The sequence below is a fragment of the Mastacembelus armatus genome, chromosome 13, assembly GCF_900324485.2.
Source record: "Mastacembelus armatus chromosome 13, fMasArm1.2, whole genome shotgun sequence".
In the NCBI taxonomy this organism is placed as follows: Eukaryota; Metazoa; Chordata; class Actinopteri; order Synbranchiformes; family Mastacembelidae; genus Mastacembelus; species Mastacembelus armatus.
The window spans coordinates 17,017,452-17,045,202 of NC_046645.1; the positions used below are offsets into that span (position 1 = coordinate 17,017,452).

The 27,751-nt window shown below is 39.0% G+C and overlaps 1 protein-coding gene across 3 annotated transcripts in view; it reads right to left on the reverse strand.

The window, feature by feature from the left end:
* bcas3 (BCAS3 microtubule associated cell migration factor) overlaps positions 1-27,317 on the reverse strand; it is a 316,301-nt gene extending 288,984 nt beyond the window's left edge. For 2 of the 3 annotated variants that reach the window (XM_026328270.1, XM_026328260.1), the window contains exons 1-7: positions 27,225-27,317; positions 25,121-25,229; positions 24,737-24,791; positions 24,241-24,316; positions 20,879-20,985; positions 11,847-11,928; positions 5,606-5,678 (exon numbers count right to left, since the gene is read on the reverse strand). In XM_026328270.1, coding sequence (XP_026184055.1) covers positions 5,606-5,678; positions 11,847-11,928; positions 20,879-20,985; positions 24,241-24,316; positions 24,737-24,791; positions 25,121-25,191 — 464 coding nt within the window. In that variant the 5' untranslated portion in view covers positions 25,192-25,229; positions 27,225-27,317. Of the gene's footprint in view, positions 1-5,605; positions 5,679-11,846; positions 11,929-20,878; positions 20,986-24,240; positions 24,317-24,736; positions 24,792-25,120; positions 25,230-26,760; positions 27,192-27,224 lie in introns of those variants that run through there. The other variant, XM_026328252.1, reaches the window with a different exon arrangement.
* Between the last annotated feature and the right edge of the window lie 434 nt (positions 27,318-27,751).

The window sequence follows — 27,751 nt, forward strand, 5'->3', positions numbered from 1 at the left end:
GTTCCCACAGCCATTAGCAATTAGACTTTTTAATAGTAATTGTTGATATGTTATGTTATTTATATTATTGACGGTGCTTTTATCTATTCATTATATTTTATTATATTTTATAGTGAAATTTATATGTTTAAGTAAATATAAGAGCTGCTGGACAATCTGAATTTCCCCAATGGGGGATGAATACAGTATATCTATCTATCTATCTATCTATCTATAAAGTCTCAAGAAAAGTTAAAGAGGTTAGTAGCCAAGAAGAGGAGATATATATATATATATATAACTACACATATTGTCATGGCTGCTACAGTGGAAATTACACCTTTGTTTCAAATGGTACAACAAATGGGAAAGCTGACCACTAGTCCACAAGTGTTGCTGAATCAACAACTTCCTCTTTTGCTTTCAGCTGCTCCCTTCAGGGGTCACCACAGCAAATCATCCGCCTCCATTCAACCATACCCTCTGTATCCTCCTCACCAACACCAACTATCCTCATGTCCTCCTTCACTACATCCAAGAACCTCCTCTTTGGTCTTCCTCTAGGCCTCCTTCCTGGCAGCTCTAACCTCAGCATCCTTTTACCAATGTATCCACTGTCCCTCCTCTGAACATGCCCAAACCATCTCAATCTGGCTTCCCTGGCTTTTTCTCCAAAACATCTAATATGAGCTGTCCCTCTGATGTACTCATTCCTGATCCTATCCATCCTCGTCACTCCCAAAGAGAAACTCAACATCTTCAGCTCTGCTACCTCCAGCTCTGTCTCTTGTCTTTTTCTCAGTGCCACTGTCTCTAAACCAGACAACATTGCTGGTCTCACCACTCTGTACACCTTTCCTTTCATTCTTGCTGACACTTTTATCACGCATCACACCTGACACTTTCCTCAACCCGCTCCAACCTGCTTGCACACTTCTTTTCCACACTTTCCGTTGCTCTGGACTGACCCTAAGTACTTAAAATCCTCCACCTTCTTCACCTCTACTCCCTGTAACCTCACCGTTTTACTTGAGTCCCTCTCATTTACACACATGTACTCTGTTTTACTGCGGTTAACCTTCATTCATTTCTAGAGCAAACCTCCACCTCTCTAGATTTTCCTCCACTGCTCCCTGCTCAGACTACAGATGACAATGTCATCTGCAAACATCATGGTCCACGGAGATTCCTGTCCAACCTAATCCGGCAGCCTGTCCAGGGTGTGTATCTGTCCTTGGTGCAGTCCCTCCACCTCCACCTTGAACTCCTCTGTCACCCCTACAGCACACCTCGCCACTGTCTTACAGCTCTCATACATGTCCTGCACCACTCGAACTTCTCTGCCACTCCAGACTTCCTCATACAAAACCACAGCTCCTCTCTCCGCACCCTGTAATACGCTTTTTCCAAATCTACAAAGACACAATACAGCTTCTTCTGGCCTTCTCTGTACTTCTCCATCAGCATTCATATTTCTTTAGGATTAACACTTTAACACTCAGGGGTCGACACAAAATGTCAATCTTCATCACAGAATTTACTCACTTTTTCTGCGCATTTGGATGATGGCACGCTACGTGGGTGAAGAAGTGCTTCATATGTTCCAGACAGCGACAAATAGTTTACTGACCTCAGTGGAAAAACACGCATCCGCATTGTATTGCACTAATTCTTTCTCAGCCACATTCCTGACTGAAAGGCTCACTGTGCGGGTCTTTGTCTTCTCAGGTAAATCATATGATTATTCATGGTCAGACACACCTTCCTGCATATGCCCTTTCTAAACAAAAAGTTAAAAATTTAAATCAGTGTAATGTTTTCTGTGAATGAGTGAACAAGATGACTTTCACATCATTTTGAAGCAAACAATTTTGGCTACAAGATGCAGTTCTCAAAAGTCTTGTGAACCAATGTTCTGTTTGTGTTTTATGGTCTTATTTGAGTGACTTAAAAATTGCAGTTTTTCACTAACCATGCATAAATGCTGTTTTCTCAAAAACACAATAATGTATAAACATGCTGTTCACATATTATTGTAGTCCAGTGCTTTAGCCATTAATATATTTAAAAGCAACTGAAAAAAGCACAAATGTCAGGGCATGTCAAAACTTGTCCAGGGCCCCAAAACACCCTCAGACCCCAGAGGGTTAAATACACCTAGGTTTCACAAACTTAATAATTTCACTAATCAATAAATTAACTTGATGACATACATATTATGGTTAAACTATTTATGATGAATAAAAGGGAAAATCAAAAATAAAATGAGATGTAGCTGCATCTGGTGGATGTGGCTGAACAGAAGACAGTAGCAACATTTATTGTGCAAAGCAGATAAAAGCCCTCTGATTGTGCAGTCCTTCCAAAAACAAACGAAAAAAAAACAAGATAAAAATACAGCACCCATGGCCTCAACATATTCATGATATATACTAGATCTGTGTATTAGCTAGAACCTCAAAATAGCACAACCAGTAGCAATCCACACAGAAAAAAATGGACTATATTGGTTAACAGAAAAAAAGGACCACATCCTCTCAGTGTCTGGAGAGGTTATGAGAGTGGAGTTGGTGATTGGAAATGTCACTGACAGTTTCCAAGCTGTGGAGAACAAAGTGCACTTATTCATCAATGAACTTTTGCCCAAAAAGTGTGTGCACTCAGACACCCACAAACACCTCGGTCTTCACCATAAAATTTACATACACAAAGCAAGCAGCCTTAAATATTCATTTCAATTCAGCCGAATGAAAATAATAACAAGAACAACTAAGGGAAGGAAATACACATCCTTGCCAGAAATGTGAGCAGACATATAATGTTCTGCAATGCCACCAGCATTTTTTTAACTTCCAAAGTCCACTTGTACTTGTATACAAAGTGGAAAGGACTCATATACAGCTTTACTGTCAAGAAAATCATTGTATCTATACATTGTTTGGATTTAACGCATAATCCTTTCCATTGATAAAATTATGTTGAGCGTGTCTGGCTGGAAATCCACAAGTACAGGGCTTCAGCACACATGCTTTTTCCCTTCTCTGGTTTTCCTTTAATTTGCAAATCTTGTAATCTAAGCCTAGAGCTGACTGAACCAACTTCTAAACCAGCACTGCTGTAGCAGCCAAGGCTCCAATCTGTTTTCCATTTAAGTGTCAAGACAGCATCCTTTTTGGTGGTTAACAAAAGCTGTTATTTCAAAATGATTATATGCTAAAAACTGTGTGAAGACCTTAGTAAGTTTATGAACAGGCCAAATGGAAAGTACAGCACTGCAGCCGGAAGCCTTTTTCCTTCTCAGCTTAACCAAAGTGTTATTTACCAAGCACTTCTGTAGGGGGAAGAACCAGGCTGTGCCATTCAGCCAAAGGTCAGGGTTTCTACTTTTCAACACAGTGCATGTTTTCAGCATTAGTGTCAAGCGACGCCTGGGTGATTTGCCAAACCATCAAAACGCTGCCTGTCTCAGTGTCAGTGAGGACACAGGAAAAAAGAGGAAACGGTAACAGCATCAGAGACAGGCAACAGATCCTGGAAAACATCAAGACGGTGGTCTCCATCGAGGTCCAACTAAACACAGACTTCCTTATTTCATTTCCCAAGAAGGATATATCGAGTTTAATTTTGTGTTGTGTTTTGTGCTCTTTAAGAGCAGCATAAGAAAATACTGGGTCTGTCTGCCCATTGGATGTTAGGTACTGCTCACATTCCAATCATAGTGCCACTAAGAATTATTAATCACAGTCACTAAGCTTACATTACTGGCTCAGCTCCAGTCGGGTGGATGTAAAGGGCTCATCGCGTGTCAGAGAATCTCCAAAATGATAGGTCTTGTGGGTTGTTCCCAGTATGTAGTGGTCAGTAACTAACAAAAGCAGTCTAAAGAAGGCCTTCCAGTGAACTAACAGTAAGGTCATGGGCACCCAAGGTTCATTGATGCACATGAGGCTAGCCCATCTGCTCCCATCTCACAAAAGTGTTGAAAAAGTTATCCTGCCTATGCCAGACAGGTGTCTATCGGGAGAAAGGGAAGTGCTGGAAAAACAAGCATTATCCATGGAGGCCCAACCTCGCAACTTACAGGACATAAACAATCTATGGCTAACATGTTGTTGCCAGATACCAGAGAACAACTATAGAGGGCTTAGGGAGGGTCAAAGCTGATTCTGTGGCATATGTAAGACATACACAATATTAGGCAGGTGGCTTTAATGTTCATTGTAAAGTCTGTCTTTACTGGCTTTCATTGTATCTCAACATTTTCATTAAGTACCAAGATTATTTTTCTATGTCACTGTACAAGGGCAAAGGGCCACAATAAACCAAATATGAATTTGATTTGCATATGGATTGAAGATGAGGCAACACAGTATCAGTCAGAACTCAGCCAGGGCAAGTATGGATGTCCCAGTCAAGTTTGTTTTGCTACAACTGAAACAAACTAAAACTATTTTCCTATGGCTCATATGACAGCTCCACTCTGCAGATTTGTTTTTTGTTTGTTTTTTAAAAAAATAACCAAGTAAATGAACAATGTCTTAAAGAGCTCACTTAGTGCAGCATTGCTTTTCATTTCTTTTTAGCAAAATAACCAAATAAACCAAATAAACAACAATATGTCTTAAATAACATACTTCCACTTAGTGAAGATTGTAATAGTAAATCTTGAGGACTTAAAAACACCTGAAATTCCCTTTGGGGATGAATAAAGTTGATCTTATCTTATGAGTAAGGAACAAACAATAATCAAATTTCACTTTGTGCCACGTTATAGTAAAATGTTATGAGTAAAGTCCATTTTTTTAGAGTCTGTATTGTTTAGATGTCAGATCAAATTGGTAGTATTGAATGTAGGTCTGTTAATACCACCTCATGAAATGCTCTTAGTACAGGCATTACAGATGGCTACTGAACAGTTTTTGTTTTCTAATTTAAAGCAGTTCTACACTGGAGACGATATTAAATAATGCAATACACCCAAAGTCATGTCTGTTTTATTGCTAGCCAAACATTTAGAAATAATTGCCCTTGTTTACAACTTCATCATTTTCTCAACATAGCCCCCCCATAAATGCTTTCTTTCTTTTGGCCTAACCAGTGCACAAGTGTCTATTTACAAGGTGTCCACACTTTACACAGTGAGCAAACCTAAAAATGGCACTTTGTGTTAAAACTGAGACCTCCCAGTCTAGAAACATTACAGTGGTGTCCTTCATTTTTGTGTTTTCAATTTATATACTTCAACTAAGCCATATTAATCTTTTTGAATTTACTGCAACCCACAAGACAGGACATTAACATAACAGGAAAGACAAGTTTAGACAGGGTCTTAACCAAGACCCAGGGGATACAAGGCTGAGGCTGATGTTGAGTGTGCAGGTGGTATTGGAAAAGAAGTGGCCAAAACAAAGTAGTAGCCTTCAAACATTTAGGCTTCCCTTTCCAGCTGAATCCAACTGCACAAGTAGTTCCTCATATTTGGTTGATTGTACACTCCGCACTAATTGCAATTACAGCAATGTTTGCTTGGATTCTTGTATATTCAGGTTTTACAGTAGCACATGGACGAAGAGAGCAGATTACTATGAGGACATGATACCAGCTTTTTTATGAGTTGTGAACTCACCCAGAGGACCCGGTGCTCTTGCAAACCCCCAGTAGAGGCCTCTTGTCAGCAAAATTGTCTATCTTCAGAGGACCTGAAGAGGAAGAGGAGTCAGAAAAAGAGGCAGATGAGAAACAGAATGAGTAGGACATAACAAAGAGGGACTTCTCTGAAGATTGAGTTGCCCAGGTTATATAGAAGCTGAGTCATGGCAACTGGACTTCATGTTGCGAAACGTTGAAACGTTTCACCAAGAAACCAAATAGCTTTTTCAGTCTTCTTCGGGCTTAAGACGACTAGGTAACAAAGAGGGACATTCTTTAAATTAACATGTCGGGACTCTAGTGCTCCCCAACCTCATTCAACAGGCAACCATGACCATGACATGTAACATTCTGATTACATTACTACTAGAAATCTCATCTTATCCTCTTGTTTGTTTTTAGGGGCGTGTAGGTGGAAATATAACATAGTCAAAAAAAAAAACAAAAAGATATTTGTAACAATCAAAAATAAAAAAACATGCTGCATTAAGTGGACTAATACCATATTTTTTCTAATTGTTTAATTGTTGAAGATAGAGGATCGGGGGTTCAAGGGATGGGGGTGCTTCAATTGAAGATTTTACCTTTTAGAAGATTGCAATTTGAAACTTAACAGTGATCATCCTGAATTCCTGTGGTATGGCTTGCCTTCCCTGTCATCCTTTAACACTCACAACAGGGTCCTTTCTTCTTTCATGATTCTGTCAGACATCATTCTCACAGAAGATAATGAGCTTTAACATAAATATAATGCTTAGGGACTTAGTGAAACTTTCTGTGAAAAAAATGCAACACTGTCTGAATAGAGAAATCTTGGATGTGATTACTACTGTAATGGATACTAACTGAAAAAAGGAGTGTTGCCTTTCCTGTGGACTTTTGCATGTCATTTTCCTTGACAACGGAAGATCATAGGTTGTTAACTTTCAGAGAGGATGTGGATAAATGCATTTACTCCCTTTGGAAAACCAGCAATTCATTTCTATTCTAGGAAAGGGGAACCTTGCCTTATTATAATCAACACCTATTTTGGGTCTTTCTAAGTCTGCCCAACCATGGCCTTACATCCCAGACAACTGTCCTTTTAATGGCTCACCACAGTGCAACAGTGTTTGCGCCTTAGCAGATTCACAATCTGCACAATCAGTGTCCTTCCCTCCAGTAGCACAATTCATATTTATTTTCTGCTGAGAGAATTGGTCCCCTCATGTGTCGGGGCTATCTGCTGCTTCTTATTACTGTGGTTTGCTTTCATCTACTTCCAGCACTCTTTAAATGCTGCCATTGTGTGTTGCTGAAATCTGCCAAAAGACCGGAACATGGACAGAGAACAAAAAGGCAATTTCCTCACCAAAAAAATGCCACAAACCAGCAGGGCTATGTGGTAGCTTTCACAGCACTGACTGACACCTGCATAGATGAAATTTAAACTTCATGTATTCATATATAAACTTCATTGTATTCATACTGCACTCAACTGATAATGTCCAGTGTGGATTCTTTCTATAAAATTAAACTTAAATTACTTATCTTGATATATCTTTGAGTGTTTAAGAAATATAGGGTTGAGGGGTTGAGATTACAAAAAAATAATTTGAATTTATATGACACTGTAAAACTGGGGCCTACATTTTTGCTCAATTGATAAACATGGCATACTTCATTTAAAAGCGGCCATCAGTATAGAATTATAAACTATACTACCAGTCAAAGGTTTGTATATATTTTTTCATTCAGTTCAACAGGATCTGTTGAATAACTAGTCTTCTATGTCTATGTCTCCAATTTTAATTTGTGCCAGAGGAAAACAACAATGCATTAGTCATTATGGCAACAGAAAACATGTGAAATGAGAAGAAGGCAACAGGAAAGAATGATGGAAGGATTGAAATAAAGATCAATAATATTACTTTCAGGTTGAGAATTAGTAACTGCTGCAAAAAACAATGCAACATTTGCTGTTTAACACTGTTATGTAAGGATGAAAAACAAATATTGTTCACAGACTTCAGAGTATTTTATCAGCAACTGCCAATGCCAAATCTGGTATGGCTATTCAGGACAAGGACATGTTGGCTTTAGCACAACATTAATTGTGGCTACAAATAAGTTACATAAATGTTTAGTGATGAGTATGGAGAGAATATTTCTGCACAGAAATTTAGACCAATCATCTGAATGAATCTCAGTGAAGCTATGCTGGAATTACATTAAAAAACATTAATTTGTGCTAGTCTCCTTTACCCAAATGGATAGAACTAAACAAATGCTAAGGTCTGAGAGATGTTTTTTGCACATTTTCAAAAACATTGATATAGTATTTTTGATATGATTATAAAATGCTGTTCACCAAAAGTTGTTCAGATTTCTCCAAATCCATCTTTGCAAACAGCCCAGAGTTTCAGAAGTTATTAATATAAAATGCAGATTATTTTTGAACACACACTCTGAGTAGCTGATTTTCATGTTCACCCCTAGCCATTCAGAATATGACTTGATGAATAATGGATGTACTCCTGAAGTCAGTCTTTACCTTGCATAATAGCTGGAATTTCTGGAAACATACAGGCACATTATAGAGCGATATATAAACAAGAGTCAAATCCTAGATGCGAAACATAGAGGCAGGGGCATCTGTGGAATGGGAGAGAGGAGGCAGGTGACCATGGATCGTAATGTGAGGTGTATGTGTGTATGGGTGTACACACACTAGGCGGTCTGTACCATGACCAAGCACTTTTGACCCCCAAGATTTAGTTTGTGAGTGCCGGTACACAGTTTGACTGCTAACCATGCTTGAACACAGAACACCGACACTATGCCACAGCCCTTCTTTTAAGCGGTATCATGGTCATGTAAGCATGCCCTAGACCCGGATCATTTCAAGAGTAGTGTGAATGTAGGCCAGCAGGGGAGTGGGGAAGGGGAGCAATTGTGCTTGGGCACAGAGCACAAGGCAAGTGTGAGTATGCCATAAGTATGTGCAAACAAATGTGTGAGTGTATGGCGCAGCTGGGACTAATATGCTCATTATCACCTGCCAATTTTAGTAGGTAAAAGGCATCAGAGTGGAGAGGTTGCCGGCGACACTGACAACAAGACAGAGAGTAAGAGTGAGATGGTTTTGGAGAGGACAAGCTACTGGGCAAACAGAAAGATATGGAATTAAGCTGTAAAACCCAGTTACGACTATGTTACTGTGTGTCGGCTGAGAAAGCCAGCAGTGACAGAGTGGTCAAACTGCTGTTGTTATTTTTTTCAAACGCAGCCAGAAGCTTAGCTTAGCTTCACGGTCATTTAGCTGGGTCACATAAAGAAACAATGTCTACAGCTGCTTTTGTTTTAAGACTTCATCAAATGTGTAGTTTGGGTGTACAGTAGATGCTTAAAGTGATACTAACTACTTACAAGTAACTGTTATTATTATTTGTTATTATTATTTATTATTATTAAACATGGCACCTTCCAATGCCATGTTTTGCATGTCCCCTGCTACAAACTGGCTGAGGCACACTACGCTCTCAGCATATTGCTGCGCAGGTGGTGTGCTTATTCCCTTATATCTGATTTTATGACTATTTTTAATGGACTCACTCTCAGGGCAGGAGATTCAAAATTGTAAATAACATAAAAACAGAAAGGAAACGTAGTTTAGAAATTTCACAGCAGAGGGGGACCTAATCCTTCTAAAGGTGATTTTTTTTCTGTCATACGAGCTTTTTATCATTCCTAAATCATCCTGATTAAAACACATCAAACAATGAAATGTTTCTTTTTTGTGCATACCAAAAATAATAATGCCAGATATGCCCATATCATATTGCTCATCCAATAAAAACAAAGGTTTAGGTTACAAAAATACACTTCTGAAGCTGTTTGCATGGTCTGTTTGTTTTAGTTAACACATGCCACTAGGAGCTGAAAGTCAGTGCTAAGTGCCAGCTGCTTTCTTCACTTTGCTAGATGATGCAATTTAATCAGGATAACCGAGTTTTTCCTATATTCTCAACTTACAGCACACGTTACAAGGTTCTATTTGTTTTTAAGATGTAAGATGTGAAGTTGGGCGATTATGTTTTTACAAAAGTATATACAGAAATCCGTTTTCAGCATTTATTGTCAAAATATGAACCTTAACCCTTGTACACTGTTCGTAAACCCCTTTCGGTACGTTCGGGATATAAACACCCATTTAAATAAACTGCTGTAAAAATATAGTATCTCACAGAAGTGAGAACATCCCTCACATTTTTGTAAATAATTTATTATATCTTTTCATGTGACAACACTGAAGAAATGACACTTTGATACAATGTAAAGTAGTGAGTGTACAGCTTGTATAACAGTATAAATTTGCTGTCCCCTCAAAATAACAACACACAGCCATTAATGTCTAAACCGCTGGCAACAAAAGTGAGTACACCTCTAAGTGAAAATGTCCAAATTGGGCCCAACGTGTCAATATTTTGTGTGACCACCATTATTTTCCAGCACTGCCATAACCCTCTTGGGCATGGAGTTCACCAGAGCTTCACAGGTTGCCACTGGAATCCTCTTCCACTCCTCCATGATGACATCGCAGAGCTGGTGGATGTTAGAGACCTTGTGCTCCTCCACCTTCCGTTTGAGGATGCCCCACAGATGCTCAATAGGGTTTAGGTCTGGAGACATGCTTGGCCAGTCCATCACCTTTACCCTCAGCTTCTTTAGCAGGCAGTGGTCATCTTGGAGGTGTGTTTGGGGTCGTTATCATGCTGGAATACTGCCCTGTGGCCCAGTCTCCGAAGGGAGGGGCTCATGCTCTGCTTCAGTATGTCACAATACATGTTGGCATTCATGGTTCCCTCAAGTGCCGGCAGCACTCATGCAGACCCAGACCATGACACTCCCACCACCATGCTTGACTGTAGGCAAGACACACTTTTCTTTGTACTCTTCACCTGGTTGCCACCAGACACGCTTGACACCATCTGAACCAAAGAAGTTTATCTTGGTCTCACATCAGACCACAGGACACGGTTCCAGTAATCCATGTCCTTAGTCTGCTTGTCTTCAGCAAACTGTTTGCGGGCTTTCTTGTGCATCATCTTTAGAAGAGGCTTCCTTCTGGGACGACAGCCATGCAGACCAATTTGATGCAGTGTGCGGCTATGGTCTGAGCACTGACAGGCTGACCCCCCACCCCTTGAACCTCTGCAGCAATGCTGGCAGCACTCATATGTCTATTTCCCAAAGAGAACCTCTGGATATGACGCTGAGCACGTTATACAAGCTGTACACTCACTACTTTACATTGTAGCAAAGTGTCATTTCTTCAGTGTTGTCACATGAAAAGATATAATGAATTATTTACAAAAATGTAAGGGGTGTACTCACTTCTGAGAGATACTGTATATCAGATAAATATTTTTTTCTACTTTTTTTGCATAACTCTCTTAAGCAACTTCAGTTCTGATTAAAACTACTAAATGTTTTTTGAAGATTCCAGGATTTTAAAATCCTGGAATTTTTTTGTGTATTACTGACCTATGGAAAATTTCTAAATCATATTTCCAAAATTTATGTCAAATTAAGGTTTGTCACCAAAAATCATTCCATTCGCTGAAATACAGTGAATACAGATTTAAAATTGTATTACATTAAAAAAGGTACTTGTTTACTAGCATTTCATAATTAAAGGTAACTGGCGCATTAACATTAAGAAAGCAACATGCTTTCAGACATGCACTTGAACACTGCTAGACATTACCCTGGTGAGCTACATGTAAAAACTCAACTCTCTGATGAATACACACTTTGCTCCAAAGGTTGTATATTGTAGGTTTGTGCTTTCACCAAATTTTATCAAGACTGTTTTACTTTAGCATAGGTTTTGCTCGTCAGCATATGGCACCCCTCCACCCCCAAAATCCTCGGCTCAAGGTAGGAAGGGGGGATGATTAGGGGTGTGATTAGCATGAACTGAAGCCCACACACCCCCAAAACAACACAACAAAGGGGTGAAAAAAAACATGAAATGTACTTGTCAAGCTGGGCAAACCTTGTAGAAGCAACATTTGCCTCCTTATCATACACTAAAAGCCAATTAGAATTTAGCATAAAGTTTAATCAAGGCTTCATGTAATGTCAGAATATTTCATATGTGGTTCAAAGTTGGTAGTTCCATACTTAGGCAGGGTTAAGATAACAGGCAGGGTTAAGATAAAGAACATACTCACTGATATGAGGTGTTGGCAGAATGCGAGCAGTACGCACAGGACCATGGCGCACTGAGAAAAGTTCTTGGGCTTCCCCCGCCAACTGAAAGAAATTATTTGAATTACAGTTAATGTGCAAGTTCACATATCAGGTAGTCTACATCAAAGTACAGAGACATTGCACTCAACAATACAGACATTAAAGTTCAAGTTAAGAGGAGGTTCGTGGATGTAGTGAAGGAGGACATGAGGAAAGTTGTTGTGGATGTGAAGGATACAGAGGATAGGGTAAAATGGAGACAGATGATTCACTGTGGCAACCCCTGAAGGGAGCAGCCGAAAGGAAAAGAAAGTTCAAGTTAAGCCTAAAACACATATTCATGCATTAAACAATCTACTGATGTCCTCTGCTTGTTGCAATATTCACAGATGCCAATTTTTAAGGGGCCCCATGGAGTTTTTAACAAACAAAAGTTATAGTATCACTGTTACCAATATGTATCCTTAAGTTCAAGTAAACAGGTTGAAAGCATTTTCTTATTTAAAACATTTACTAAGCTGAATCATTCATTCAGTACAACAGTCTTCTTCATTGCCTTGTTGTATATCTTGGAGCATAGCAGTTGCATGTACAGTGGGTACGGAAAGTATTCAGACCCCTTTAAATTTTTCACTCTTTGTGTCATTGCAGCCATTTGCCAAAATCAAAAAAGTTCATTTTATTTCTCATTAATGTACACTCAGCACCCCATCTTGACAGAAAAAAACAGAAATGTAGAAATTTTTGCAAATTTATTAAAAAAGAAAAACTGAAATATCACATGGTCATAAGTATTCAGACCCTTTGCAGTGACACTCATATTTAACTCGCATGCTGTCCATTTCTTCTGATCCTCCTTGAGATGGTTCTGCTCCTTCATTGGAGTCCAGCTGTGTTTAATTAAACTGATTGGACTTGATTAGGAAAGGCACACACCTGTCTATATAAGACCTTATAGCTCACAGTGCATGTCAGAGCAAATGAGAATCATGGGGTCGAAGGAACTGTCCAAGGAGCTCAGAGACAGAATTGTGGCAAGGCACAGATCTGGCCAAGGTTACAAAAGAATTTCTGCAGCACTCAAGGTTCCTAAGAGCACGGTGGCCTCCATAATCCTCAAATGGAAAAAGTTTGGGACGACCAGAACTCTTCCTAGACCTGGCCGTCCAGCCAAACTGAGCAATCGTGGGAGAAGAGTTTTGGTGAGAGAGATAAAGAAGAACCCAAAGATCACTGTGGCTGAGCTCCAGAGATGCAGTAGGGAGATGGGAGAAAGTTCCACAAAGTCAACTATCACTGCAGCCCTCCACCAGTCGGGGCTTTATGGCAGAGTGGCCCGACGGAAGCCTCTCCTCAGTGCAAGACACATGAAAGCCCGCATAGAATTTGCCAAAAAACACATGAAGGACTCCCAGACTATGAGAAATAAGATTCTCTGGTCTGATGAGACCAGGATTGAACTTTTTGGCGTTAATTCTAAGCGGTATGTGTGGAGAAAACCAGGCACTGCTCATCACCTGCCCAATACAATCCCTACAGTGAAACATGGTGGTGGGAGCATCATGTTGTGGGGGTGTTTTTCAGCTGCAGGGACAGGCCAACTGGTTGCAACTGAAGGAAAGATGAATGCGGCCAAGTACAGAGATACCCTGGAAGAAAACCTCTTCCAGAGTGCTCAGGACCTCAGACTGGGCCGAAGGTTCACCTTTCAACAGGACAATGACCCTAAGCACACAGCTAAAATAACAAAGGAGTGGCTTCGGAACAACTCTGTGACGGTTCTTGACTGGCCCAGCCAGAGCCCTGACCTAAACCCAATTGAGCATCTCTGGAGAGACCTGAAAATAGCTGTCCACCAACGTTCACCATCCAACCTGACAGAACTGGAGAGGATCTGCAAGGAAGAATGGCAGAGGATCCCCAAATCCAGGTGTGAAAAACTTGTTGCATCATTCCCAAGAAGACTCATGGCTGTACTAGCTCAAAAGGGTGCTTCTACTCAATACTGAGCACAGGGTCTGAATACTTATGACCATGTGATATTTCAGTTTTTCTTTTGTAATAAATTTGCAAAAATTTCTACATTTCAGTTTTTTTCTGTCAAGATGGGGTGCTGAGTGTACATTAATGAGAAATAAAATGAACTTTTTTGATTTTGGCAAATGGCTGCAATGACACAAAGAGTGAAAAATTTAAAGGGGTCTGAATACTTTCCGTACCCACTGTATGTCGACCACTGGAATTAAATGTATGCATTGCAGACACTATACTGTGCAAAATAACAAAAAGGCATGAAGATCAACATAAATTATTATTATTTTATTTTTAATTATTGTTTTCACTGTAAGAAAAACAATGTATCTGAATTGTATAAAATTGGCTCATCATAAAGAGAAACAAAAAGACAGGGATAGAGGGAAGGAGGATTGGGAACATGGCCTACCCAGTAGTTGAAGTTCGAGCCAAACCAAAATGTAAAATCTACTGAGCACAGAATAAGAGGCCCAGTGGCACCATGATAGAAATCAGCTCGCTATGCTTACCATATTTTCCGGACTCTAAGTCGCACTTTTTTGGCTTATAGAGCGACTTATACAGCGAAGCGAATTATATGTGTGTATTTACAATAATTTTGTGGAGTAGTCACTTGCGTTAGATGGCACTCGACTTAACTGAAGATGATATTATACTATACTATGTTATATTCACACTAAACTCCCAGTGTAACACAAGCGACTTACAAATAGAAGCAACTTTTTTTTTTTTTTTTTTTTTTTTTTTTTTCTGTTGAACAAGGCTGTTTTTGCCAAAAGTGACTTATACTCCGGTGCAACTTATAGCCCTGAAATTATGGTACTTTGAGAAAGCCAGTAAAGAAAAAGTTGGGTATACGAGATAATGCTACGTGAGCAGCAGATGTCTCTCTGGGTATCACTGTAAGGGTAAGAAATACAGTGTAAGATCTAGTTTTTTTTGTAAGCATAAGATCTAGTTTTTCCAATAGATCTTTAAATCTCTCAACATTCTACTTCTGATTGCATGGTCAGAAAATTATAAAAACTAAAGTCCCATTCAATAGTTTTTTGATAAGATATCTTAAATTATGTTTTGGCTGTACCCACCCCTCAGGTTTTTACTTCAATTGCTTATTTTCTGGTCTTTATTACAGTGTAAATACAACCTCAGCACTTAATGGATGTCTGTCTGTCTGTCTGGCAGGGTTTAGGCTTCATGTCGTCATATGTGATGCTTGTATATTCAGTCAAGGCATGTGTGGCTCTTGTTAGTGACTGGCATGTGTAATGGTACATTGTTCTAAGTGCAGAATGCCCTACTTTTGTTACTCTTGTTGCGTTGTATTGAAACCTGCATTATCACTTTACTAGTGCTTTAATCTTTTTGTTTTAAGTCTTAAACCTATCTGAGGGGATGACTGCTCTTTTCTGCAATTAATACCCTTTTCAAAGTGGCGGATTTGAAGCTCTGTTTTTATTCAAAGTGCTTAAGGCCCAGCACTGGCGCAGCAGTAGATTAACATAGGAGACACAAGAAGGTTATATGAGTCCTGATCACAAAAACAAAAAGAGGTTGTCAGCAGGGTAGGATTCCTGTACAGGCAAAGAGACATGTGAGGGGCAATAATGGAATTTGTTGGATTAAATGGGAAGACGGGAGGGCCAGAGGTTAATGCGCCGGGTTATTGTGCATTACCCCACTGCTCATCCTCGCCTTACATAGCTTTGTGTGATATCCCTTGCCATCAACAACATTCCTATCATTACATTAGTGGCCCGGCGTATGCAATATGCCAAATTGCTTTTTCAAAGTTGTTTTCTCTTTACATAGTCATTCATTATATTGATTTCATTTGTGGCTCGGATGTTTTTGTGTCTGCTCTTCTGTTTTAATCTCTCAAATGTAAGGCCATAAGCTGTGAACAGATATCTGGGCCATATTCAAAAGCGAGTACACTCACTAACACAGTGCTGGACATATTGGAGGTCTAGAGGGAGCAGGTGCTTTAGGTATTGTAAAGTAAGAGGAGCCCATTTATGGATTTCCATAACATGCAGCTCTAAACTGCTGAAGTATACCAGTTTGGCCTGATGCAACACTATGTTGTTGCACTGCAAAGAAAACGAGTACTATCACTGGCATATAGAAATGACCTCAATCATACTGATTAAACTGATACAAATACAGCTGACAAACTGCAATTGCAGCATAGAGCCAGAACAGTGAAAGTTGAACTTTGGGACTGAAAAATAACATTTGGCACTGAATATAATATCGAAACTAAAAAATAAAATATTGGCATTGAAGGGTTTGGCTTAAAATAACAGTAAAGTAAAAGTAAAATTTTTTTTCAGCAACAATCTTCTAATTTTCAGTTGGTATCAGTGTTTTTCAATTATCTGTCACTGTTTTGATGTGGAGGGGAGGGCTCTGAGGGACCAATAAAAATACAATTACTGCATATTCAGCAGAACTCTGTACAGAAAGGAGAAAACATCTGGTTCTGTACCGCTGTAGAGTCCAACAGCTCTCATGTGACTTTAGACAATAGGCAATTTGAAGGGGGATACCATCCCCTTGTTAGCGAAATGACCAAAATGCATATCCCTCATTAACCATGAATTCCAGCTAACTTCATGCTGGTCCATAGTCATGCTAGGCAGGGAGAGGCAGACCATTTTAACATAGCACTAGATAGAAAGGCACAAACTGTGCAGTTCATTCCATATTATGCAAATTATATGCAGAACAGTAGTAACTATATCTCTTAGCCCTGCCCCTCAGGCTCCTCCCCTCCACACATCAATGCCAGAAATCTTATGCTGAAGAAAAACATTTTCATTGAAAAACACATCAACTGAAAATCACAAGATTGTCACTGAAAAAAATAACTTTGGGACTGAAAAAATAACCTTTTTTTCAGCACAAATGCTTCAACTCTGTTTTATTTTTCAGTGCCAAAGTTTAACTGTCACTATTCTCACTCCGTATGTTTTATGGTACCGTGCTTAGTATAGATTCAATTCGTATGTTAATATTGGTTATTAATTTTGTAAATGTCTGTGTTCCAGAATTAATAATTGTGCTGTTTTTTGCAAAAAAGTTTATTGGACTGAAAAAGTTATTGATGTCAATTATGTATGTCTTCTGCAGCTTTAAAAAACCCTCTCTATTATACTGTATATATATTTGTATAATTTGTGGTGTTGCATTAGCTTCTAACACTGACATTTGCTGCAGACACCTTTCTTCCCAGTATGTAATTTAATCTCAACATATATGCAGACAGAAAATTAGTCCATGACAGTCTGCCTCTTATCAGGCTGCTGTCCATGAAACCTCTTCGGTGTGAGGTGACAGTGATCTACATCTCCTAAACACCTCTGTCAGCATCCATACAGCTAGTCAGAAGTCCCCATCTCGCAACGGTGTGAAAGCCTGTTTGTACATGTGTATGTTCTTACTCTGCTCAGCCATTACAGAGGGTGTTGGCTTAGAAACTGTCACAAACACTTCACAGCCACTCAAGAGCCAGAAACTAAGGTACCTAAAGTGCTTACTTAAAACCCTGTGAAAAAACACAGCCCAGAAGCATCCCATAAACTTTCAAAACTGAAAGAAAAACAATGAGTAAGGACAGCATGTGATAACAGGCCAGTGTGAGCTGTGTGGATCAGAATTGGTGCTAAGTTCAGCTGAAACTGAAAGGCTGAGCAGTCTCACCAAGCTTATATTTTACTGGGTGTGTAGTGTTTCTAGAACAGCTGTAATCCTTTGCACCACTCATAATAACTGCAACAGAAAATCTGCTAGCAGCACAAGAGTTGCCACATGACACTGGCCAGTGTGTGTGTGTGTGTGTGTGTGTGTGTGTGTGTGTGTGTGTGTGTGTGTGTGTGTGTGTGTGTGTGTGTGTGTTCATGGGTAAAGTAAGAGTGTGTCCTTTTACCCGTGGCCCGTGGATGTTTATAAAGAGACTGATTAAGGACTTTGGTGTGTTTAGATCTCACAGGATGTATGTAAAGTTTGCATGGTTCACTGACAGCCTCTACATGAAAGGTGATACTTGGTGAGCAAGTCCTTGCAGGACTGTGGGTAATTTGTAAAGTCACAGAGTAGACAAAATCTTTTAATGATTTTCCAAGGCAGACTTTGAGGAAATAAATTTCCTAAATATGAGATCTTGCCCATTCTGATTAATAAGAGATTTGAGGTTGGGCTAGTTATGAGACAATTTTGAGTAAAAAAATGCACTTCAATAGCTGAATAGTAAAAAAATAATAACCAAAGAGACCACTTATAGTGTGTGCAGTAATTACAATATGTGTTCCTTACTGACCTGTAAATAAAAGAGGTCTTGTTAACCCAAATCATACTTATCATTATATACCAGCTTATTAGGTCTCTATCTCCATCAATGCCTAGGATGATAACATAAGCCTATTAATATAATGGACTTTAGTGTTTAAAAGAGGTAAAAAACAAAAATCTGAAAAAAAAAAGAAAAAAAAATCCAGTAGATTGGATTTTCATATTTAGATTTTCTTGATGACTGATGATTCATGACAAATGATCCTCGTGGCTGTAGGGTATCAAAGACGTCCCTGTTTTACATTAGTAGGATATAATTCTTTAAATGTATCCCTACAGCTGTTAGTATAGAGACTTAATTAACTATAAGGTTTTGTCATTTCCATTCTGCTGGATTCCAAAAGCAAATGTTTGATTAAAATGCCCACCTTCAAAAACAAGTAAAGAAGGATATCAGGAGCTGAGTTACACAGAGTTGAGCTCTGCTACTAGGCTCATGCATTGCCCAAACTGTAGTCAACACTGCAACCAAGTGGGCAAAAACATGCAATTCAGCAGAGTTTTCTTTTTAAATCACAACTGAGCACTTTACCCATTAGAGACACATCATTATAATAAATATGAGTGAAAAGATCTGCACCAGTTCAAAGAGCTGAAAATATATCACTGCTTTAAATTACCATTATATTTTTATAGGATTAACTGTAGTGAATAAAAACTACATTACAATCAAGATAAGTCCAACCTTTATACACGTTGATACCTTCCATTTAAAAAAGAAATAAAGACATTTTTGTTAAAATAAGCAGACCCAGTATTTGTTCCTTCCTTCTCCTTATTAGTTCATTTAACACTTAGCACACTTTTCTTTTAACAGTAGGCTACAGATGAAAAAGTGGTAGGATGTAGAGGTCGACCGATCTATCGGCTGAGCCGATTAATCAGCCGTTTTTTTGCATATTTTAATTAATCGGCATCGGCCCATTTCGCTGCACATTAGGCCGAATTATAGGCAGGCACATCTGCGACCAGCTAAGCGTTGAGAGACGGAGCAACGCACCACTGTAACCGTGCCGTTTACATTTTACACACACGGCTTCAGCTAATGATGGCAGGGGAAAACCATTCGTTTCGAACGCGTAATTACATTGTAGCGTATTAGAACTGATGCTGACCGTCATGTGTGCAACAAATGTGAAAGTAGAAACGCGTGAAATTCAGACGAATATTCTTGCTAAAACACGCAGGATAACGTTCCTCAATAAATGTCCGTGCGTCCGACACACGCAACCCAGGCACGTTGCTCCCACCAAAAAAAAAACACTTTTAATAAGGAAAGTTAATGTGCACGTTTTAGCCTGAAGTTTTGTCTGAACTGCGCACGTTTCTATTTTCACATGCAAATGACTTGTTGCACATTTGTTGCACATTTGTTTACGCATATTCTTAGACTATGGCCCTTTGAATTATAGCAGTGTCTGTCAACAAACATAAGGATCGTGACAGGTACCTTGCAATAAATCAATTCTCAATAAATGTTTAATTTAAGCAATGACATTTTTGAACTTTTGATTTTTGACCAATGAACTTTTTATTCCTTGTGAGATGAAGGGGGAAAATTAAAATCGGCCAAAAGAATCGGCATCATATATCGGCCATCGGCTGCCTAGATTTGCCTAATGGGTCAAAAGTGCACGTGACAGGAAATCACAAAGACAGTTCTGCTCTGGTAGTAAGACTGCAGTTAATTTTTCAGTTTTATTCTCTTTTAACTTCATTATTTTTATGCAAGCAACAGAACAGAAACAGTCATGTAGACAGTAGACATGTAGACTTTTTTCACAAAGTAAATCCTTAGCCATGCATAATAAACAATGAATGACACTGTTGAATGCTGATAAAACAAAGCTCTAGTGGTGATTTTATTTTAAAAATTTTGTGTGACACATTGGCTGTTTAAAGCTGCATTTCCTTGACATAACAAACTGATCAATGATCAATTCAGAATCAATACTATTAAGACAATCTATTTTCACTGACAGAAGTGCTAGATCATGCACAGATTACGCATTAGGCAAGCACAGTAGTAAAACAGCCTCATGTCTGTATGAGTTCATGTGTTCATTTTAGCTGGTTAACATATAAACAGACATGAAATTAATTAATTTTAGTTCATTTTACACTAAAAACTGTTCATATATATACATGTTTTAGTGTAGATTTAACACAGGAGATTTTGCTGCACTGTGGTATAGAGTATGTGCCTATATTGCTCTGTGTATCTGTTTTTATTTTCTGTCTTACATTCTGTGTTTTGTCTTTGTCCTTTGGCTGTGTAAAATAAAAGTAAAGTCCTTTTCCCTCGCGTAATTGGTAGTGAACTTCCCAAAATAAACTGTTCAACAGAGAGGTATAGGGTGGGGGTGGGAGTGGGAAACATAGGGGTTGTAGGTATGTATAATTATTCATTTATTTTTTGTTAATAAATTTGCATTAAATTAATTATAATTGTGTCCATCCCATTCTTTTTCTATGAGTCAAGTCATAATAGAAATTAACTTTTGTCTAAATCTCTTTCAGCACATGTTTGTGTTAGAAATGTTCACTGTGATGAAAACATGGCAAAACAGGTGCAGGGTAGGAGATAAGGCCATAGTTTTATGGGCATATTAGGCACATGACTTACAGATATGCTCCAGATCTGCATCCCATCAGTGTAGCCAATCATGAGGCAGAGGGGAGGGTCAGTAGTACCACTGTGCAACTCCATAAACTCTGGGTTGCGGGCGGTGTCTAGGCAAAAAGAGACATTTTATTCAGAAGATTCTGTAATATTTTCACCAAGAACAACAAAACAAATTTACTTCAGTTGCTGTTACACAGACGAAATGTTTCATATAATCATGTGCTATATGAATCAAAAAATCACTTAAATAGAACATGTCTGACAAAGTGAAGCAAAATGCAACACATCATGCTGCAATCTAAATAAATTCAAGAACAGATGAGAGACAAAGTAATTGTCATGTATGCCTGGAAAGAATTACAAAGCCATTTCTAAGGTTTTGCGACTGCAGCAAACCACTGTGAGAGCCATTATCCACAAATGAAGAAAACTTAGAACAGTGGTGAAACCTTCCCAGGAGTAGTCGACCTACCAAAATGACTCGAAGAGCACAGTGGCAACACATGCACAAGCTCATAAAAGAATCTAGAACAAGATCTGAAGAACTGCAGGCCTCACTTGCCTTAGTTAAGGTCAGTGTTCATGATTCAACAATAAGAAAGAGAGAGGGCAAAAACTGCATCCATGGGAGAGTTCCAAAAAGAACAAGGGCCCATCTCACTTTTGCCAAAAAGCATCCTGATTATCCCCAAGACTTTTGTGAAAATGTGGACTGATGAGACAAAAGTTTAACTTTCTGGAACGTGTGAGTCCTGTTACATCTGGTGTAAAACACAGCATTTCATTAAAAAGAACATACCAACACTCAAACATGGTGGTGGTAGTGTGATGGTTTGAGGTCAGCTTCAGGACCTGGACGACTTGCCATAATTGATGGAATCATGAATTTTGCCCTCTCCCAGACAATCCGGAAGAAGAAAGGCTGCCGTTCGTGACCTCAAGCATAAGTGCACTTGGGTTATGCGGCAGGACAATGATCTTAAACACACCAGCAAGTCCACCTCTGAATGGCTCAAAAAATAAAATAAAATAAAGGTTTTGGAGAGTCCTAGTCAAAGTCCTGCCCTAAATCTGATTGGGATGCTGTGGCATGACCTTTAACAGGCCATTCATGCTCAAAAACCCTTTAATGTGGCTGAATTAAAAGAATTCTGCAAAGAAAAGTGGGTCAAAATTCGTCCGCAGTGATGTGAAAGACTGATTGCCAGTTATCACGTACACTTGATTGCAGGCGTTTCTGTCAGGGTTGGTGCAATCAGCTATTAGGTTTAGTGGTCAATTACTTTTTCACATTGGGCCATTCAGGTTTGGAGAGCTTTTTCCCTTAATAAATGAAATCATAATTTAAAAACTGCATTTTGTATTTAGTCAGGTTATCTTTGTGTAATATTAAAATGTGTTGGGTGATCTGAATGATTTAAGTGTGACAAATATGCAAAAAAAAAAATTTAAATCTGGTAATATCTTTTCATTGCAAATCTTATGTGAATTAATTGCATTCTTCAGTATTCTCGGTTTACTTTGAGTTCTTTGGATCAGTGCTCCATTTCCCAATTTCACTCCATTTTTAACAATAAGTCAGCACCATTAATTCTCTTCATGTTAATCATTCCCTTTTTAAGATGGGTTTTCAAGAGAAAAGCTCATGAGGCTCACCCTAAGCCTAAAAATACCATCTTAAAATTCAGACTAGAAGGAGAAAGGTGGTGGGTGTTGAACCTTTTACAAGAAAAAAAAACTGCAAAACATGTAGTAACACAAGTGCCATATAGTAGAATAAAATGCACTAGCTTGAATTAATTCATATTTGAAAGAATGATAAAGAAATTGAAAAGCATGACAGAGTATAACTTATACAAATGATCACTTCTTAGCGTGAGTGATTGTTCACTCTATATGGCCCTGTGATAAACCTGTGACCTGTCCAGGGTGTACCCCTGCCTTTCACTGCAGGGAGCTGGGATAGGCTCCAGCAGATGCCTGTGACCCTATGTAGGAAGACGCGGGTATAGAAAATGGATGGATGGATGATCACTTCCTGAGGGTCAAGTAGATTTTTCATTGGTGATCATACCAATGGGAGAGTGCAAAATTCATGATTCCATCATACCACAATCTAGACATATAAATGTAAAACACAGCAAACTAAGTGGTGGGCATTGAATTCTTTATTTACTAGTCAAACACAGCGGGGTTGGGTTGTAACGTGGTATTCCAACAGTATTACCATCATAAAAACATAATCTGCCATGTAATGTTCACTGTTAATAAGAAATACCTGCAAAGTGTGTGTTGATATCCAGCAGCAGCAGCACCACCTCTTGCAAAAAAGCAATGACAGCCCCATACAAAAAAATTTTGCAACAAAAAATTGGTGCAGCCTAGGTCATATCGATAAAGAGTTGAGTAAAGCAGAGTTGACTGCTTACTGTATAGAGCATGTGATCCACAGAGATGATGATGCCCTCCTCTGGTGAAAATCTAACACACACTTTTCCCTGATGTCAAGGGTGGCAAGAAAATATCTATTAGCTCACCATCCAAGCAGGTATTCAGCATGACAGGAAAGGTTGCAACTTTGTCACGTCCACTCAAACTTGAAGGTTAATATGCTTATATTTATAGCTAAAAAACCTAGAACAGGTGTGACAAACACCCTGGAGCACCCCACGACCATAGGTGGAGTGTGACACGCTCAGGGGACAAACATTTTTTTTAACATTAGTACACACTTTGTCTTCACACTGTCACACCTGCTGGCCAGTAGGCTCAGGTGGCTCTGGTTTAACTGTTGTTGGAATTGGATGTGTTAGAAAACATTCAATGTCCATAACTGATTTACAACAGAGAGAGCTGAACCACTGAATGCACTGTTAAGAGTGAACTCTTATCTAATGTCACACACCACAACATGCTGTGTCATGATTCCTTAGAAATAAACTTACTACAAAACCAATAGAATTTTGAATTATTTCTGAGAATCATTACTAGTCCTGTGATGGACTGGTGACCTGTCCAGGGTGTACCCCTGCCTTCCACCCGAAGAGAGCTGGGATAGGCTCCAGCAGATCCCAGTGACCCTGGTTAAGGAATAAGCGGGTATAGAAAATGGATGGATGGATGGATGGATGGATGGATCATTACTAGTTTACTTAAAATATTTATATGTTAAAGAAATAGTTTGGACCTATTCTAGATTCAAAGTAGTGATAGATGTAGTGACTAACCCTAACCCCACCTAAATAGCCCTATTTAGAAAAATCTGACCGTATTCACAGAAGACAAGTGTGGCTTATCATTGTAAAACATTAACTTCTATTAAACCAAAACTCAAGCTGTCTGACAGTAGAGTGTGGACTTACCATTGATGTCAGCTTTCTCAAAGCGAACCCAAATAATTTTCTCTTTTTCATCAGCAGGTGGCGCTCCAGTATATGCCTGCAGTGTGAAACACCAAAAAGAGAATCATCAAAATACACACACGGAAAAAACTAAATCTAAACTGAAATATGCTTGTCACATTTAGTTTATTAGTAAAAGAATACTATATGTAACTATGACATCCACATGTATAAAAAGTATAGGAACAAAGCGAAGAAAGATTTCCGGAAGAATGGCTGGCAAACTATTTGCACAGTTGAATTGTATATTGTTTTGATTATAATGTTTTGAGCAAAACTGTGAATTCAAACAGTGACTGGAATGCCACCACCAAATTTTACTGTAGCTGTCTCATCACCTCTGGATCAACATTTCATCCTCAAAATGTGCATTAACAATTAAAATTAGGACAGTAGTGGGGAACTGTGATTCCACATACAGTTTTTAATATAATAAGTAAATTACAAAACGAAATACCTGGGGGACCACATCCTGCAGAAAAGTTACCACACTTTCCATATAAGACTGCTCCCTGTAACATCAAAAATCATCACTCACAATAATTTATTGATATCAATTAGCCTAACAGCAACTGTGTTACAACTGTATGTAACTATGATATCCAAAAGTATGAAAATGTAATGTAATACCAATATTTGCCATGTAAGGCATTTATATTACTAAATAAAATAAAAAAACAAGATAAAATGTATGGCAATAACATTTAAAGGAGTGTCATTTAATTTTTCCAACATCAAGTTAATCAAGAAGGCTGTTCTTTCTTTCTTAGCATCCAAAGACACAGACACACAAAAGTGTCAGCATCATGAGGACCTCTAATATAAAAAATTCTGTTCTCACGTTGCAGCTTGAGCTCGCACCAAAACCCCTCCAGCACAGCGACTTGGTCTTCGGGGAGAGTCTGATGCCATTGTGTCTTCTGTTGGTTTTTACTTTTTGTTTCTTTTTTCTGAAAACAATGAGACATTTTAACAAGGTGAGGATACAAACAAACAAACCCAACAATTGATTATTAGTCATGATAACCTAAACTGACAGATTGTTCTGTTTTTCCTCTGTATGCATGCATCCTCACCCAGACAGGCCATCCAGAAACAGAACGCATACAGTTGCAAGAAAAAGTAATGGCACGGTTTTTCTGCATAAATCGGTCATGAAATGTGATCTGATCTTCACCAGAGTCACAAACAAGTACAATATATGTAATTTGATAAAACACAGGCAAGAATGAAAGGAAAGGTGTACAAGAGAGTGGTGAGACCAGCAATGTTGTCTGGTTTAGAGACAGTGGCACTGAGAAAAAGACAGAAGGCAGAGCTGGAGGTAGCAGAGCTGAAGATGTTGAGGTTCTCTCTGGGAGTGACGAGGATGGATAGGATCAGGAATGAGGACATCAGAGGGACAGCTCATGTTAGATGTTTTGGAGAAAAAGCCAGGGAAGCCAGATTGAGATGGTTTGGACATGTTCAGAGGAGGGACAGTGGATACATTGGTAAAAGGATGCTGAGGTTAGAGCTGCCAGGAAGGAGGCCTAGAGGAAGACCAAAGAGGAGGTTCTTGGATGTAGTGAAGGAGGACATGAGGATAGTTGGTGTGGGTGAGGAGGATACAGAGGATAGGGTTAAATGGAGGCAGATGATTTGCTGTGGCAACCCCTGAAGGGAGCAGCCGAAAGGAAAAGAAGAAGAAGATAGTCATGATCATTCATGCAGTGTAAACAGTTTATTATATATACCTAGCTAAAACTAATGCAATCTACTACAACATCCATGCTTCATCCTGATTTTTTTTTTTTTTAATTCTGGATTTTATCCACCTTATGAGGTCAGTGAGCATGGGCTGAATTGTAGAAACATCACTTTGAATACCACAATACAGCTCAACAGCAACACAAACTACAGTTTCCAAAATTACCATTAGGTAATCCATAATTTTGCATTATGGATTGCATTAAGACTACACAAAATTTAGCTATATGGACCTGACAAAGAGGAAACTTGGAGGAGTGTTAATTATGATCTGCAGTAGGCACAAATGCTGCCTTCACAGTCAACAAGATAACATCTACCAGCTCAGACCTCTAGGAGAGCTCAAAGCAAAACAGATTCTTCTTAGCAGGAAAAGGGCACATATTACTGGGGATGTCTTTCACTGAAACTTTGTGTCAGCTGATGATACACCAGAAGGAGACCTCCTTCAACAAATCCTGCATGTGCTGATGAAATTATGTACGTGGCCTGTGATCACCTCTGAATACCCCAGGAGTAAGTCCATAAGGTAGCTAGGCAAAAGTTCTACTACCATTACTATTTTGAAAAAAAAAAAAAGTGGATGATGGATGGAGAGAGATTATAGGAACATCAACCAAATAAAAAACGTCAGGGATATAATACAGTGTAATACTACATTAACACTACCTACAGTTGCTAGTGGGACAAATTCATATGCACATCTACATTGCATTCAGTAACTGAACCTACCAAAATTAGACCAGTGCTGCTGACTGAAAGAAGTCCACTCACGGTGTTTCTATGGGCCACTATCACACTGACCCAGCGCTCATGGACGAAATCGACAACAGGGGTAACTGTTGGCTAGTTACATGCAGTTAAAAGGGTGTGCTGATAAGAGATGAGCCTCACGCAAACCACACCAATAAACTTGGCTATCTCAGACTAGATATCATCGACATTTTTCTGCTAGCTTGCACCAATAGTCCAAGCGGACCCATAGGCGAAGTATGACAACTGTCCAGTCAACACAATACAGCTAACTACTGGCTAAAGCTACAGTTAAATTGGTAGATAAGCTGACAACAGCTAACGAAGCTACTTAGCAATAGCTGATAAAATTCCCAAGTAGTGATTAAGTTAAGACTTTGAAGAAGTGATATATTTGTTATGCTTCAGCAAGATGTCGTTTTCAAATGGCTGTAGTTACAAACCGAGGTGCTGAACGCTGACAACCTTCTTTGGTTCTGAGCTTGTGATGTGCAGGTCTCTACAAAACGTCAAAACACAAACAGACTGGGTTTGCGGAACTGTGTTGTGTAACTCGGAGCCAATCAGAGCTCCAAATGTTCTTCGTCAAGCCAATCCGCAAACAGGAAGGGCGGGACTCATGATTCGTCACCTAAGAACCAAGACATTTTACAAAATAAAATATATCCAAAATAATATTCACATTATATTATTAATTAATGGCCTAATAAAATATTTTAAGTGTTCACAATCATGTCTGTTTTACTGTCTTCATCAGGAGATACAGTGGTTTCGTGTGGATGAAGTCACTATATAACGTATAGTACCAGGGAGCGACAATACTGTGGCATCTCCATGCTGTCCTTGTATTAAGCACATTGATGAAGTTCAATGGTAATTTAGTTCTTTTATTATGCCTGGTACCTCACTGTCACAGACTATTACGGCTTATTGGCAGCAGGTTTATGCTTACAGCCACCTTGATATGTGG